General features: G+C 42.6%; 1 protein-coding gene across 1 annotated transcript in view; it reads left to right on the top strand.

The window, feature by feature from the left end:
- The window catches only part of asic2 (acid-sensing (proton-gated) ion channel 2), a 266,829-nt gene that overhangs the window by 753 nt on the left and 248,844 nt on the right, over nt 1-17,232 (top strand). The window contains exon 2 of the mRNA XM_084036473.1: nt 288-908. Within this exon, the coding sequence (XP_083892599.1) occupies nt 333-908 (576 nt within the window). The 5' untranslated portion in view covers nt 288-332. The remainder of the gene's footprint in view (nt 1-287; nt 909-17,232) is intronic.

Below are 17,232 nucleotides of genomic sequence, written 5' to 3'. Positions count from 1 at the left end.
GTAGTTATTTGCATTGTCGAGATCTTTACCTCCTTAAGTGTACTTCCTCTTCTTTGTCAGTTTTCTATAAATTTCCTCTTTTTTTTGGGGTGTTTTATCATGTTTTCTGTGAGTGTTGCTGCAACGTTCTGTTTTTGCCTCATACTTGTTTCCCTCTTTGTCTTTCACTCTTTGATGGCTATCTCTTCAGCCTTTCTCTCTAAAGCCCCTCTTTTGCTTTATCAATAGACTCAATATCATTATGGGATGTGTGTCTTTTTATTGACGCTCCCTCTCTGTCTGTGCAGGTGTAAGTGCACCAGAGGCTCCCTGGCTGAGGGGCCGGAGGGTTTATGATGGATTTAAAGGAGAACTGTGGCAGTCAGGGGAGCCAAGAGAGCTCCACCCTGCACCCCACCTCCTGGCAGGCCTTCGCTCACACCAGCACGCTGCACGGCCTGCGCTTCATCTTCCCATATGGTCAGCCCAGCATGCGACGCTTGCTCTGGGCTGCAGCACTGTTGGCCTGCCTGGGACTCTTAGTCCTGGAGAGTGCCGAGCGCCTGGCCTATTTCCTCTCCTACCCTCATGTGACCAGCGTGGACGCGGTGGTATCGAGCAGCCTGGTCTTCCCCGCTGTGACCATTTGTAACCTCAACGCTTACCGCTTCAGCCGCCTCACGCGCAACGATCTGTATCACGCTGGGGAGCTGCTGGCCCTGCTGGATGTGCACCTGGATGTCCCCCAGCCGCACCTGGCTGAGCCCGACGTGCTGGCTTTCCTTCAGGAAAAATCCAACTTCACCGGCTACAAGCCCAAGCCGTTCAGCATGAAGGAGTTCATCGAGAGGGTCGGCCACGACCTCAAAGAGATGATGCTCTACTGCCGCTACCAAGGCCAGGAGTGCAGCCACACCGACTTCAAAACCGTGAGTCCACTCATGTCTTCTTTTAAATGTCAACTCTGTTGGGGTCAGAGCCTTTTTGCAGAACCCCAGGCCTCAGAGGAGTCTGCTTGTGAGGTGTTCTGAGTCTTGCAAGTTTCCTGAGATGGATGATTTTTTTTTCCTGCCAGCAAACTGAGTTGATGTATGCTGATAGCTGCTCTTTCCCTCCCACGCTGCTATGCTGGGTTTTCTCCTGCTGGGTTATGCTCCTGTTAGACTCTGTTGTTTGGCTGCACAGGTTGGCTTTCAAGCTTTGTTCTGCAAATATATTGTCTGCTGCTCCTTGTTGATGTATCCTCAGCTTTGTAATAGAATTGTGCTTACTGGCAAATACACTTCTGCAACAGGTCTTCAACAATATGGTCACTGAAGGAAAGTAATTGTTTGTCTCAGGCCATAGTGAATAGTATATATTCCTAAATCCTTTTTTTATGTATTTTTTACAACAAATCGGAGTATTCAAATACGTTTGTGTAATGCTGTATTGTCTGGTAAAACAGCAAAGAAAAAATGCAGCCAAAATGTCCCATTATTCAAACGGTTGCGGCTGGTGTTAATTTCTCCCTCTAATCTGGCTTGCTGTTGAATGTAGCAGTCTGGTGTTTTTTTTCATTCTGTGTCAATACAACTCTTGAGTAGAATAATCTCTTGAGCACCAAGTCTATTCAATGTAATAGATACCACAGCTATAACTAGAGTAAATGTTGTTTCTGGAGCACCAGCACTCGTGTTACAACACCAAAGTCACAATATAAACTCAATATCTTGGCTAATATCTAAGATAAACAGACAGCTTTGTTCTAGCTTGTGTATCCAAGGGTTATGTTGCGCCTACAAATAAAATGTTTGGAACCCGATGGCAAAAACTTTATCAGTCCAACTTTGTCAACAACAGCCGCTTCACCGCTACATCCCACCTTCAAAATAAAATCCCATGACACATAGTGGAGCACTGCTTCCTAGAGAACTTAAAGTCATTCAGAGGCCATTCAGAGCAGTGGATGAGAGACTGCGGGCAGAGTAGATTAAAATGATCTCTGCTGTCTTTCTTTATGTTCACACTGTGATGACAATGAGAATACGATTTATCAGTCAACTAGCTGGAACCTGAGAATTTTTGGCATATTTCACTATTATGCGTGAGAAATGAAAGAGTGATTGATTATCCCCAAAATGCTTGTTTTGTTGTTTTTCTGTGGATTGACCGAATACTTAATAGACACTTTGTTTAAACCCAAACCCTTACTGTGACAGGACTGCACGGAAATGAGTGGAACCCATGATGGTAGAAAAATGCATTCAAGGCTGCACAGAGCTTTTTTTTTTTTTTGGAGTTCTTTCATACAGTGTGCATCATGGGACAGGGTCATGTAACGGACAGTTGCCTAGCAGTGTGACTTTCTTTCTGAAGCTTGTACATAGATTTCAGATCTGTATTAACGAGATGCTCTGTCCGTTTGTCGACCTCCAAACTGACCAGTGAAGCATGCAAAGGGCACACACAGCACTTTGGAGCTACCTCTGGGATCCGATCTGCTATCATGATGTCCCCATGTTGTAGAGTGGACTCTGTTGTCATCAGCTGTGTTTTAATCTACGACATGAAAGCTTTACATTAGGATTGATTTCTTCATGTTTCATCATGAGAGATAATCGATGCAGGGAGCCTACATTGTCATGCTTTCAGACTAGCACAGCTAGCTTGGCTGTGTCGCTGCCTTGCAATGCAGCCCCGTGACTCTATTTGACCGCCCTTAGTAACCATCTTGCATGTTGTGTGACGCGTCTTTGACCTCATGCTGGGTTCAAAGATAATCGTGTTGACATAGAGGCTACTAGAAGGCACCGTCATCCTCTTTGCCCTCTGCCTGTTGCTGCTGCCGAGCTCTTCCTGACTTCTCCCCACTCCTCTCGACTGTCGACTCGCTCTGTGTCTTCTCTCTCTGTCACTGCAGCGACACACCTTCACATCTCCGCCGCCTTCTGAGAGGGAAGGAAAAAAAAAAAACCCACAACCAAACAGAAAAAGGCCACCAAAAATAGAAAAAAACACATGCATGAATTCACACAGACACATGCATTCAGAAAAACACGGACACACACCAAAATATATGCATACATGAATGAGTATACACACACACACAGGGACATTACCATGACACTCCAGGGACTCGAGTCAGCGTTTGACTGACATTGTGATGAATGACCGCAAGGGAGGATTGTAGGGACATGGGAGTCAGTGTGATGTGACTGATGGAACTGGAGCAGAGTGCTGCACAAAAGGGAAACGGCAGCATCGGTGTGCACATTTCCACCTATATGCACGTATTATTTGTGGACGTGGATAGTTTCTAGCATTTGACTTAATAATTTATCAACTAGTTGTTTCAGCTGTAGCATAAGGAATCCCGGTATTTTGCAGAACAGCCAAAGCAGAGCATAATTCAAGCCACATGAACAAGAGCCCACTGCCTACTTTCAATACAGCTCTTTGTAAGGATGCTGAGTACAGTATCTCCCTAAGAGCCCATCTGTTTAGACTTGCTTATGTGTAGTTATATTTGCTCTTATTTTAATTTACATCTATTTTATGGGGGTTTTATTCTCTCTATGTTGTTTTTGCAGAATTTATTTGGTAAAGCACTTTTTGACATTCTGCTCTTGAAAGGCACATTACAAGTAAGTACTTACTTACGAGTAAGGCGGGTCTGCGTATGAGTGGCACATTTTTAGATTGGATAAATCCTGAATATCTCATTTAATTTTAATTGTCTTTTGCTTTAATCATATCATGATGACATGACCACATTGCATTATCATTTTGACCAAATTATAATGTCCAAATGAAAGATCCTGAAAAAAAGACATCCGATGAGTAATGCATGTCTAGAGCTGCCGGCCAAGGAGAAGTCTATATCACACTCTCAGCCTTAATGTGAACCTGATAACAGCCAGACCCGGTGCTCTGTATCACAAGGACACTAATTAGCCGCTCGTCTAGTCCTCTGACCACAGCCTTGTTGGAACAGCACTGCAAATATAATGGTGCTGGCTGTTTACAGCAGCCGTAATTAGCCATTACACACAACCTGTGGCCTTAGCACTCCACTGGCTGATTATTGCATGGCTTCATTCCCCGCTCTCTCACCAGCGGAGCAGCAAAAGACTACTTTCGGTCACCTATCAGGGAGGATTGTGTGCTTTCTAATCTGTCCTCGCCCTCCTCCCTCTGGCCATTACTACAGCATTTAGTCACTTTCAGATTAATTTCTCAACATTTGAAAACCCAATGCATCACATTAGGTTTTAGTGGATGTACTGCATTAATCACTAATGTGGCATTTTGCGTTCCCGGCAGGCTCGGTGTCTGAGTCTCTTAAAGGGCATGGAAAGCACCGCTGCCACCCACAAGCACGTGTCTCTAAAACGCCCCGGAGAGGCAGCAGCAGCAACCTGTGCTATTTAACCAGCTTGGAAGAAAATGCTGGAGTGCAGCCACAGACAGACAGCTCAGTGTGGATGGTGCTTATGTGGTAGACACTGCAGCTGTCTGCAGTGGTGGATTGTGGTTGGCTGTTCTAGTGTGTGTTGTGGTGAGGCTTAAAGGAGCTGTAATTTTCCCCTGAAGGCTTTTTCGTCACCCTTAAACAACTGATACTGATTTTGGGCTGTACTGGAGATTATTGGCTTAACGATTACGGAAGTGATTAATTAGGTTGACATGTTGGTTTGTTACATGAAAAGGATGCACAAATGTCAAGTGGTCTTGCATGCTTGACTCTGTTGTGAGCTACCAGTGTATACATTGCAGAGTTATTTTTTTCTTCTGCCCAGACCTGACCTTTCTGTGATGCGAGGGACTAAAGCAACAACATGAGACAGTGAATACAGAGCTCCTCTTCCCTCTTAAGATGGTGAATGTAGCTGTCAACACATTGGCTGCATTGTGTTGATTCCATTGACTTGTTTCTGACTTAATAAAGTTAAGTCATATTTTGAATCTTGCCTTTATGCGGATGTGAATTATATAAAACAAACGGTTCTGTTCAGAGATTCTTCAGTAAGAAAAGTAGAATAGGAAAGTTTGTATGGCTCTGTTGAAGCTGGAGAAACTATAGTTGGCATTTTGAAAAGCTTTTGAACAAAATGTCAAGTTCAAATGCAGTTCCAGCCAAGAGCAACACGATAGCGATGTGGGTCACCTTCAAAGTTCAGCAGCAACGAACATTAAACGACTCTTTTGCTGAAATGCGTTAAATTATTGTGTGTGCTGTGCTCACTTCACTGTGCAGTTAACACAGTCCAGTGTGATTTAACAACGGTTTGGAAATGAATAAATGGGCTTGATATAATACTTATCGTAAAAAAAAGAAAATGCCTGGATCAGCTCCGTCTTGATGCTGTAATTCAGCTTTGGACGTAAAATATATCATCACTCTCTGCTCTGAAACCGTCTTAAACAGTTCAGGAAATGAAAAAGATTATTGTTTTACCAAAAACAAGCTCAGGGAGTGTTAGGATGGCCGTGTGGCGGCTGGATATTTAAAGGAGTCATAACCTGGTTTTATACGTATCCAGCCCCCCTTGGATCGCTTTGGATCAATTCGTAAAACTTATTAGAAAAAAAAAAAAAAAAAATTTAATCAAACATTGAGCTTGTTCTGACCCTTTTTCGTACCGCGATTTTATCACGCGAGATTACGCGCGAGGTTTTGACTGGTCCGGATGTGCATTGTATAATATGTAATGAGGCGCGCGTTGATTCGCCGCAGGAAGGACAGAGCCGGGGGGGCTTGCCTGCATGCAGACTCCAAAACATAATGGCGGCGCTTCGGTGATTTCAGGTAGCGGACGGGGCGGGGTTGGGTGGTGAAAGAGGGGTGGGCTTATGCAAGTAGCCGCCACGGTGACGTCACCGAAGGCGCAGAATCAAAATCTCGTGCTTTAGGAATGCACACCCTTGTGTGCTATTCCTGTTCGGAAAAAGAGCAGAAGCGAAAAAACGGCGCCACTTTCAAACTCCAGCCTTTCAGGCAAGTTTCAACTGAGGTCAAACACAGATATGCATGTTTTAACAAGAGAAATTGCGATTTCCTGGTGATGACTCCTTTAAAGCAGGAGTCTGAGGCCGAGGTTTGGTGCAGACCAAGACCGGGTGTTTATTTTCACCAACATTTAACCAAAAACAACATTATCACGAGCTGCATGGAGTCCTGTCAGTGACTGTGCTTGCTGGAAACTGGCTGCCTTATATAGCCTGCCACTGCCATTAACTTGTACCCCTCCCACAGTACAGGGGAATCTGCGCCACACCTGACAGCAAACACAATATCGCAAATACATCGGAATATACATAGATTATTTCAATATAAAGTATTCTTCATTATCGTATTTTATTCTACACCATACCAGTCAATCCTAGCACTCCTGATATACCAACTAAAGTCCCAGACACCCCTACACCAATCAACAGGTGGTATCTCCTGGAACCTTTAAATAGGTGCTTCGTTTCCCTGGGGACTACTTTGCCCAGGACACCCTGAAGAGTAGACACAACAGGTGAGTTTCAAACATTACACTGTCAGCCACAAATCATTAAACTAACTCGATGCTTTATACCAGTACTTCATCATGTTTAATTAACTGAGACAAACTCAATGTGTTTGTCTTACAGGAATAAAAGGACCTTCATTACAGGGAGTTACAAGGTTTTGACCAGCAAACACCTCCTATAATCAATGGGTTGTCCCACACCGAGTGGCTGTTCCTGACCCACCGAGTTGATTCCCTCAATTGGACGGCTGTTGAGAAGTGTAAAAATATGTTGGTGATCATTATGAAACTGCGGAAGGCCGCCTCAGGCGAAGTCAGTCAACATTGCCCCGTCACTGTTTACCTTCAGCTCTGCTGTGAGCGACACTTCATTTCAGAAAGAGGCGGGGGGGAAGCTGTGAGGTTTTGCTGACAGTTTGACGAACTGATGGAGTTGTGAGATTTAGTCACTAGTTTTTATATTTTTCATTGGTTAAATGTGTTAAACCCTCAGACGGAGGGCTTTGATTTATGAAATAAAGTAATTGTGTCGACCTATGGCAGCGATGATGGGGTTTATTTGCTTGTCTAGTTAATCACTGTCACAAACTGGCTCCGGGAATTGTGACGAGGGAGTACACACAAGGTTCTACTTCAAACCAAATATCATTTATGAAACTAAAGTTAACTGAAATGAAAAATAGAGTGTGTGGATTGTCAAAGTCGGTAGGGAAAACCACACAAGGCTGTGTCAAGTTTCAAGAGTCGTTGAAGGTACAAAACCAAAGAAGGAGGGAGAGACGATGAGCAAGTTGGCCAGCTTTTATAGCTCAGAAGGCTCTGATGTAATCAAGCTGACGACCCTCCCTTGTCAGCCAACTGAAGGTGGCCAAGACCGTGGGAGGGGCGTCACAATCGCCAAGTGGTATTTTAAGCAAGAAAATTAGAGGTTTATGACTGAGATGGAGAGCTGTCAGTGACCAAGGAGTGGAGAAGTGGAGACGTGTTTTGATGTTGAATTCACACCTACAAAGAGAGAAGAGGAAGCTGGAGAGAGCAGAGGAGTATGGCTCATTACCTCAGCAGCCTGTCTGGAAACCTACTTCATTATGGCAACAAGAGGAGAAGGGTGTGTGTGTGTGTTCATGAGTGTACGTTTACATGAGCTGCAGGGTATATTCAAATTTTCCTATGTGTGTGTTTGAGTTGTAAAGTTCAGTCGGATGTAGTCGGTCTTTGTTCTGCATGAGTTGCAGCTGCTGATGCGTTGGACTAGATTAGAAGAGATATTGAGTGGTTATGTGATCAAAGGTCAACTGGCTAGTTAATTTGCGTTCTCTTGGGCTGTCTATGCTGCTGTTGGCATCACTAGTCAGCTTCCAAGAAGCATTGCATCTTGCATGATTCTGATAATTGTATGCTTTATGGATGTGCTTAGGAAATCGTCTTTTAGTTTACCTACCTGTGCAGATAATATGCTCAGCATCCTGGAGCATAATGAGAATATAGGGACCAAGACCACTCAACTTGACAATTTGAAGTGTTGTTAAATTTAGAACAGAACGGTTGCACTTATTTTTTTCCCCCCGTTGAAACTTGAATCATTACTTTGAGCACTTATTTTATGATTGATTCTCCTGAATGACATGCAATGCAATGCATTTTTGAAGACTAGGCTCGAGACATATCGGACCGAATTGATGTTTTGGTGAGTAATCACAAAGCATTTTTGGTTGTAGGCAGATAATATTGGTGTGTCTGTGTCCGCCTTGCAGCTGCAAAGTGTTAGAGGTTTTTGGCTCTGTCAGGTTCCTTGATAAGCTGCCTTGCACATGGATGGTGTTTGGGTGGGGGGGGAAATCACACAACCTCCTTCAACAGACTGACAGACTCTTTTAGACTCCCCCTTTTGTCCACCTGTCTGTCCCTCTTTAATCCCTGAAAGCTGGCCAGGAGCTCTTTTTGATCTCAAGAGTTTAGAATCACCTGAGAGCGGTGTTCTCGGGCCTCATGGGTCTGTGTGCTTAGGTAAAGAGATTTGGCTTTAGTGGAAAGTGACTACTGCTTAAAAGGATACATCTATTTGTTGAGTTGAGTCTTTTTTTCCATTCTCTAAGCATATTTGGCTCACATGGGAATGTTGTTAAAGTCTTGTGGAATCGTATCGGCTCACAAACCACTTTTTGTGTTTAGCCAATTGATCAAAGGGCACATTTCCAGAAATGTTGGATGCCTCACATTGTTGAAACCGTTCAAAGGTATGCTTTCTTGCTGGAAAAATGTAGAGAATATCTGAAGAAATCCTGTCATACACAACACGGGTACGGATTTTCAGTCTGCTGAAATACCAGACTAAAACTTTAAGTGTCAAGATATTTCTTCAATGGCTCCAGCTGGCAGCACCGGTGCCCTCCATGTCTCCAGGTACGACTGCTTTCCTGCTAGAAAGGATCTCACATCAGTGTCAGGACAATGTGCGTTCTTTTTGTCAAAATGACGCTTGTGTTCAGGACAGCATGACTTGAAATCACACACATTGGCCCCCCAAGGCCAAAGATGGATTGATTCTCTGTCCCTGCTATTTCTGTTTGACCAAGGTTCTGTTTGTTGTCTGTTGGGTTGTATCCAGCATTGTTGAATACGAATAGGCCAAGGGCATAATACGGGCTTATTAATGAATGAATAAGACCAAGAAAAATAGATGAAAGTATAAATATTGGACATCTGTCCTCCAGAATCACAAATCCATGTGAGTGCCAATGCTTCTCTGTCTGTGATGGTTTTGTAATAGGCATCTGTTTCATAACGTATTTGCGATGACAGGTTAAAGTTATGAAATCATAATATATCAGGTTTGTGTTATTGGATTGTTCTGCAGCCTCCAAGTGGCAAAAATAATGATTTTTTTTTTTTCATTTAAAGGAGAAATCCACTATTCAAGAATACTACAAACTGATTGGCAATAAAGCATACTGATTTACCTTTTAAAGGACTACTTCAATCTACATATCCATTTCAGCTTTTTGGCAAGCCCCAGAGAGGAAAAGTAAAATGACTTATTAAGGTGCCAGTTGATGGAAATGATCCAAAATTAGGGTCCGGAAAAATATGGCTGGAAAATGATGAGCATCACATTAATAGCTACAGATACTGTAAAACACTATAACGACATATGAGTGCATATATTGTCTTATTTTATCAAGTAAAATATAAGTTATAGGTTTACTCAACAGCCTAATAGTTCATAGAAATTCAGGTAGAAATAGGTTAACTCAGAGTTCCACAGCTTATCAAAAAACAATCCTTATTTGTATTTTAACATAGGCTGCCTAAGGGCACAATCAGTAGCGTGCCTTGGCACGATTGCCCCAGGGGGGTCCCCCGCGGCTTTGCATTCCCACTGCTCCAGCCCAAACGGGCTTTGGCCCGTTAGCCGGTTGTACAAACGTCATCACGTCCTAATACTACACACGCATGGCTTGATGTTGTTTTTAAGGTGCGCCGTCTCTGCATATGTTTCTCGACAACACTCGACCTGCATCAGCGAATGTGCGCACAAGCGGATCTGTGCGAGCAGGCAGCGCGAGGAAAGCGGATTTTGGACGGAGACACACAGCGGCATTTTTCCGGTACCGGTCCGGTTCCGGTAATGGTCCGGTTCCGCTCACACCACGAGTCTGAAGAGTGCAACAGCTTGTCAAAATACAGTGTCAACTTTCCGTGTTTTCAAAGTAGAAAGCGTCATCGTGGTGGTTTAACGAGGCAGAGCGGCATCAGAACAACATCAAGCGCGCAAAGTACACGAAGAAGAACGTAGCGGGAGCGCGCGGCCGCGCGTCTTGCGGAGCAAGTCTACTGTGCTGCGCGGAGGCGCTCCTAATGTAAATGATTGATTTATGAATGAATTGATAGGTGGCTTATTTTTGGCGTATTGATTGTTTTTTTGGCCTGGCGGTAGGTCTCCTTGGCCTGTACAATGGTAGGGGAAACACTGATTCTGTTTTCCAGCTTCTCTGTCCTTCTCTACTGTCTCCCTAGACCTTATATGCAGATGGACGGTCTGTAAAAACCTGTGACATAAACCTTGTTACCATGGGGACACCAGCAATGAACACAGCAGTGTGCAAGATGATAGCATCACGGTGCGCAGCATGTCCCCATTTCCTCACTTAGAGGAAAACTAATTTGGGCTGCGATCCCACTGAATTTGAAGCTTCTGTCTGGTGAAATCAACACAAAACCCTGAAAGCCTCTGACAACAGAATTCGGATGCTGTTTGATATGCTGTCTCTCATAAATCTGAACTGCTAACCTTCCATATAATAGGCTAGCATGTTATTTTGAGGATTCGTAGGTACTACTTATCCTTTGAGAGCTCGTCTGGAGGCATATTTTACCGAGACAATTATTTCCTTATAAATCTGCATCGTGACAACGAGAATTTCTTTTGCAAAGGCTGAAGCTTTTATTTAAAAGGAAACATTCCGTGAATCAAAAACAAAACAGCCCTTTTTTTCTTCTGCAAATAGCACATACATGCACAGTAGTAGAGTAGAGCAAACACCTGTTAACTTGTTTGTTCTCACCTTGTCCTTCCTCTCAGTCTAATAATGTCTTGCTAGGTTTGTTTCAGTGCTGCCTTCTTTACTCTCCCTCCTCAGCATTCACACTCAGTTCTGTTTTGGCACCCGCCGCCTCACGTTCCCTCCCCATTCATTATTTAATGAGTGGTTGCTTGGATGTCCATGAGTCTGGTTCCAAACTCCGTCCTGAGATACCACATGCGGCACCGTAGGGCGACTTATACCATTAGTAACTGTCTCTCTCATGCTCCAACAACACTTCCCCTACCACTGGCAGCGATGCCGGCTGGACTTCCTGACGAGGAGCTCATGTGATAGCTCATTGTCAGCATCAGCCGTGGGAAGGTCGTCGGTCACCACGTTTGACTTGTTATTGATATGAAGTGACGACGGCAGGCAGAGGCAGCGCTTGATCCGGTATCTACGTGGACATTTACTCAGCGTGAGGACGCCTGGCCAGCTCAGTTTGGATGTGTGCGTTAATGTTACAGCAGGCTGGAAGTAGGAGGAAGGCCACTGACACCCAAAGTGGCGCCGTCTCACGCCTGGCTGACTTTATGATAAGGGCAGGGAGAGTGGAGAAGATGGAGAGTCAGTGAAAGTTTCTGCGACAAACGGGGGGAGGGGGGATGCAATGAGAGAGAGAGAGTTGCAATGCAACTGAAACTGTGTGTCTGTGTGTGTGTGTGTGTGTGAGTGACCTCGGCTACAATATTGATTTTCCCGATCTCCTTCTTCGTGTTTTCACCACACAGACTAGGACAGAATCTGCTGTTCACGGTGCTTTTCATTGACCTGTAAAAAGAGCCTGCCATTCAAATGACCTTCATGTTAACAGTGTTTGTGCTCAGATTGAACTGTTTAGTATATATATATATATATATATATATATATATATATATATATATATATATATATATATATACATACACACACACACACACACACACTCACACACACACATTTTATAAAATGTACTACAGTCCAAGATGACGTCTTCAAATTCCTTGTTTTAAAAATGTCAGTATTACTACATATCAAATTATATTACTATCATATTACTATCAAATCTGACAAAGAAAAGCAGTACATTGTTGCATTTAAGAAGCTGACACCATAAAATGGAAAACTTACTGAAACAATTAGTTGAATATCAAAATAGTTGCTGATAAATGTTTTGCTTATTGACTAAGGAATGAATTGACTAATCGTTGCAGGAGAAAGTGAATACATATTTCCCTTGGTAATATCTAAGGCCATAGCTTTTAGCCAGCGAGAATAAACAGATGTACTGTAAAATTTTTCTTTTTTAGAAATAGATGGATATTCATTGTCAGCTTTCAGTACTTCATTTTTCAATGCCATTTTTCTTGGCCCAATGAACATATTGAGTTTCGATCCCCAGCTGTACTCTGCAGCCTGATACAGGCGACTTACCTGTGGAACCACTAGTGAATAAACAGTCACTGCATCAACAGCAGTGTGCAGTTCATTAGTCCAGTTTAATAACTTTAAATGAATGACTCAAAGAAAAACCCGCACTTATTACCTAAGTACAACCACAAAATGACTGAACTGGGGTTGCCAGTTTCAGTTCATTTTGTTATCGCTAGCCCAACACCCGTTAACTGGTAACTAACCGGCAAAAACTCGATCAACGTGAAATACAAGAGGCACTTTCTCTGCTCCATTTCCTCAATGTGCTTTGTTGCTGAATTTTGAAGCGCTATATCCACAATCCAGCTTTAATGTGTTGCTTTTTTTTTCATTTTCTGTTGGTCTTGGCTGGTTTATTGACAATTTTTGATCAGGTGTGGGTGCTGCCACCCATGAGTTGATACACGTTCTCAATCAGCTGATGTTCATTAGAAATAGTTTGATTGGTGGTCTCTCTAAAGACAGATCACGGATGACGCATTGATTAAAAACTCAAATCTGACTTCTTTTAAGCCTGGTCTTTGATTCGCTCTGCGGCGCTGGGAGCATTACTACGGCTACAGTGTGTGCTGGACACGCACACAAACCGGCCGCGTCATCACGGTGCACTTTTGTCAGGTGTGAGCTTTCGCTTGTTCGTGCCGTGGCTGTCAGCCGTGTCCTGCTCCTCCTTCTGCTGGGTCATACGCTAAGTGTCAGTAAAGCTAATCAGGTTTAATGAGACATGAATTTGCACAGATTCAGACATCAAACCGTCTGAGAGAGAACATATGTGGTGAGGAAAAAGCCTTTAATTTTTGTGCTTTTAGAGTGTGTGCACATTCATTAGTGGGCAGTGGACATTATGATCTGTTTGAGTTAATATTCCATCTTAAATTTGCTTTTGAATATAAATCCTTATCTGCACATCTGAGAATATTTGACGTATGTGAAGTACGTTTTTTGTGCAGGAAAACGGATTTTCTCTCAGCAAAGATGGGATGAAAATGGTCAGAAATGACTGTATGAATATATATTATCATTTCAGTTATTTCCCTTGGCCTACAGTACAGACATGTTTTGATATTTATTTGTGGTGTATAAATTCTTATATTCATCGGGAATTAAAAAACATTTTATTGATAAATTAGTTGCATAGTATGTTTGCTTGAAGTGCCCATCACTATCAGTTACATATGACTGTGCTGGCCACATTGCAGTCATCGTTAAGGAACATCCAGGCCCGAATGACGATGTTTATGAAGCAGAGCTAACTTTTAATTAGTTTTAAAACCCAGATGCAATGAAAGGCCCGCAGTAGGCTCTGTATTGTACATTCATGAAGTTTTTAGAACCCTCATTTTTCATAGAACTGTAAAGTGAAATTAAACTAATATGGAAAACCGTTAATGAGGCCTTAAAGAACAGGAGAATTGTTTTTGTATGGTGTCTAATAAAAACACATCTTCTTCCTGGTGAGACTGCGGCTTTGAACAAGGTGCATGATATTATTTGGACTGACCTAGAGGTTTGGGGGAATATATTACAACCAGCACATTTGGACCATCCAGCACTCATAATGTGCAATAAAATCTAAGATCGTTATATGTTTTCTAAGCAGCTCTCTACCCTCTAATAATAAGCAGCTACATGAACTATAGTATCTCTGTTAATACCTCAGATTTCCAAAAGCTCACTCACATTAGTTACCTCTCCAGGCTCCAGTTACATGAGGTCCCAGAAGTCTTGTCTAAAAAAGACTCTTGGTGCCCATATAGCTAAACCTCAGTAGTCGTAAGGTCATAAATCACAAACAGGAGGAAACGGTAATTAAGCTACATGATGAACTGACTCTACAGACAATCTACAGTAATTCAAACAGCCGGGGGCAAATTCACAAAGAATTGATTGCGGTTGCCGATAGCACCATGAATTTCGTATCGCTGCAGCTGTCCCCTTACCTGTCTCAAGGTTCAAACCAGAAAATATATTGCGCTTGTGATATTACAGTATTGCTGTATTATCAGGATTTAAAAAAAATGACATGATCTACTCTGAGCACACCCACCATCACTCTCTCGAAACAAAACAAAGTACCCCCCTCACAACAAGAAATTGGCCAACATTAACACGTCAGCCTGAATGAATGAAGTGAAATGAAATAACAATTCTGACTGATTATTAAAAATCCTCACCAACAAAATGACAAACGAGTGTGGAATATGATGAATGGTGATTGCAATACAATTCATTTTAAGTGAAAAGTAAATATTGAAACTGTGTGTCTGTGTGTGTGTGTGTGACCTCAGCTACAGTACTGTACATATTGATTTTCCTGTGCTCTTTCTTAGTGTTCTCACCACACAAACTAGGACAGCATCTGCTGTTCACGGTGCTTTTCATTGACCTGTAAAGAGAGCGTGCCATCCGAATGACCTTCATGTTAACGGTGTGTTTGTGCTCAGATTGAAAGCAGGTCCTCATCACTGAAGGTGATAAATTCCTAAGATGCTGGCTCGACTCTCTTTCTGTCTTTCTTTTACAAGATCACAATTGAAGGACTCCACATCTTTGCTATTACCACAGTGTATGATCTCTCTCATACACACCTGTGTTTGTGGCCCTGTATGCATCAGTGTGATTCTAACAACTAAATAAACACAGTACCATTGTCTGTTACTGAACAGGCTGGAAAATATACAGATATCCCAACGGCACATACAAATGCATAATACATATGCTGTAGTTATTCAATTCATAATCTATCATTTGGAGGAATTTGATATTTATTCAGCGCTAAAGCATTTAAAGTCATTGTTTAATTTCCATTTAATTGTTGTGTGGCTTGTGTAAATCTCACCTGTGTTTTGATCAACTGACTTGCATACCAACATCCTTTACTGGCATGACAAATACTTAAAAAACAACACCACCCTACCACTGAAATCAGAAATAGCACGGCTTGCACAAAGGTTGGACAGAGTTGTCAGCGTTTGTCTAAATGATGCACATCCTTACATATTCTGATTCAACTCTTGTGTTTAACGCTGTGAAAGGAAGCAGAAAAACAAAGGCTATGGGACACCATTCTCTTGACTGGAACACTTTTCACACAGAATAAATGTGCGAACAGAATGAAACGGTGACATTGGGTTCCAGGCGTGTACTGGTTGGAAAGTAGTGTGCAGTGTTGAAAACGAAAGCACTAGTAGTATAGATAAAATATAAAAATAGCATTTCACAGCTTTATATTCGCTTAACCCATGAATCTGGCGACTCTGTGATGTTTTGCACTGCACCTCCCAAACTGTCAGTCCTGCCTTGTGTGGGCAGCTGTGTGATGTGATTTTCCTATTAGTTTCTGGGTTTGTGTGGGTGTTGCTCTTTCTTTGTCAGGCTGTCGTAGCTCTTTTTGTCGTTCTTTGCGGAACATGAACGTAAAACGCATCACTCGTGTCGGGACAAATAGAACGCTAAACAGGACATGGTGCTCTTGACAAAGTTTTCCGCGATGCTTTCCACATTAAGAAGTGTTCATGCGTGGCAGTTGAACTGCTGTAATAAGGTATTTCCGAGTTCACAGGGCACCACGTTGTTGGATTTCTGTCTCAAATACTTCCACGGAGGAGGCGTTGTTTCTTTTAGTTGCTGCTTGTTGCATGCGTTCACCGGGCGCAGCTATTTTCAGTCATCATTCCAGCCATTCTATGATGTAAAATTGACAAGAGTAGCAAATATGAAAGGGTGCTTTTTGCCAAAGAGATTTGAATATTTGACTATTCATAACCACCGGAATATATTTTCCCAAAAATATTTGTAAGTAATGCTTATACAGTGTCTCTGTAAAGATATCAGTTGTGTGAACCAGATGTTTTTTTCCCAGGGAACATATAAGAAACATGTATGTTTACAGCATCCAAATGTAAAAGGTGTCCGCTCCAATCACTACTTGTCTCTGCTGTAATCGCCTCTCAGTTGGCTCCTCCGGTGCTTCTACTTCTCATCCCACTTCACACCTTAATGTATTCCCCCTCTTTCACCTTCGTAGCTTATTTCTTCACCACCTATTTTGGACAAACTACATCTGTCCCCACTTTCTCCTGCATGCTCCTCATTGAAACTCCACCTGTGAGCCAGAAAGCTGTGGTGGTGGCTTCCACAGAGTCTCAAGGTCAGGGGGCACTGGATTCATAGCGAAGCGAGATATGGAAATGTTTCCATATGGAAATGTTTCCATATCTCGCTGCCTCTGACTTGAGAGCATTAATAAAACTAGAATGGGTTTTGGCCATCCTCTGCTTTGCTTTTACACCATTGTACTTACATCTCTCCCCCCGACACACATGGGCTCATCTTTATTCCTTGGCTGCACTACAGTCATTCTGAGCCATTAATACTCTTACCATAATTGAATCTGTATACTTAGGGAGAGCCCCAACCCCTGCACTGTGTGCATTAATATAAATGAATATTTGATACCACGACAGATACATGTTTAGTTCTCTGTTAGAGTAAATGGTTGTGCACGTCCAGCCACTTGTGCTGTTCGTGTTGTTCGGCCTCACTGGATCTATATTATGTCCTTTATAAACACACACATGATGAGATTTTCACTTAAAGAGAGTAACAGCCAGTAACCAAGTGATATGAGTAAAATCTTCTGTCACAGTTCATATCATTTTCTATCCTGATGGTGAATTTAGTGTCACTGCTTGTTCGCTCTAAAGAATCCCCTTACCCTATATTATTCTGTTTCGATATAGCCTATACTGTAT

This window comes from Eutrigla gurnardus (assembly GCF_963514095.1).
Source record: "Eutrigla gurnardus genome assembly, chromosome: 20".
NCBI classification, from domain to species: Eukaryota; Metazoa; Chordata; class Actinopteri; order Perciformes; family Triglidae; genus Eutrigla; species Eutrigla gurnardus.
This window is presented reverse-complemented; position numbering and strand designations above follow the sequence as displayed.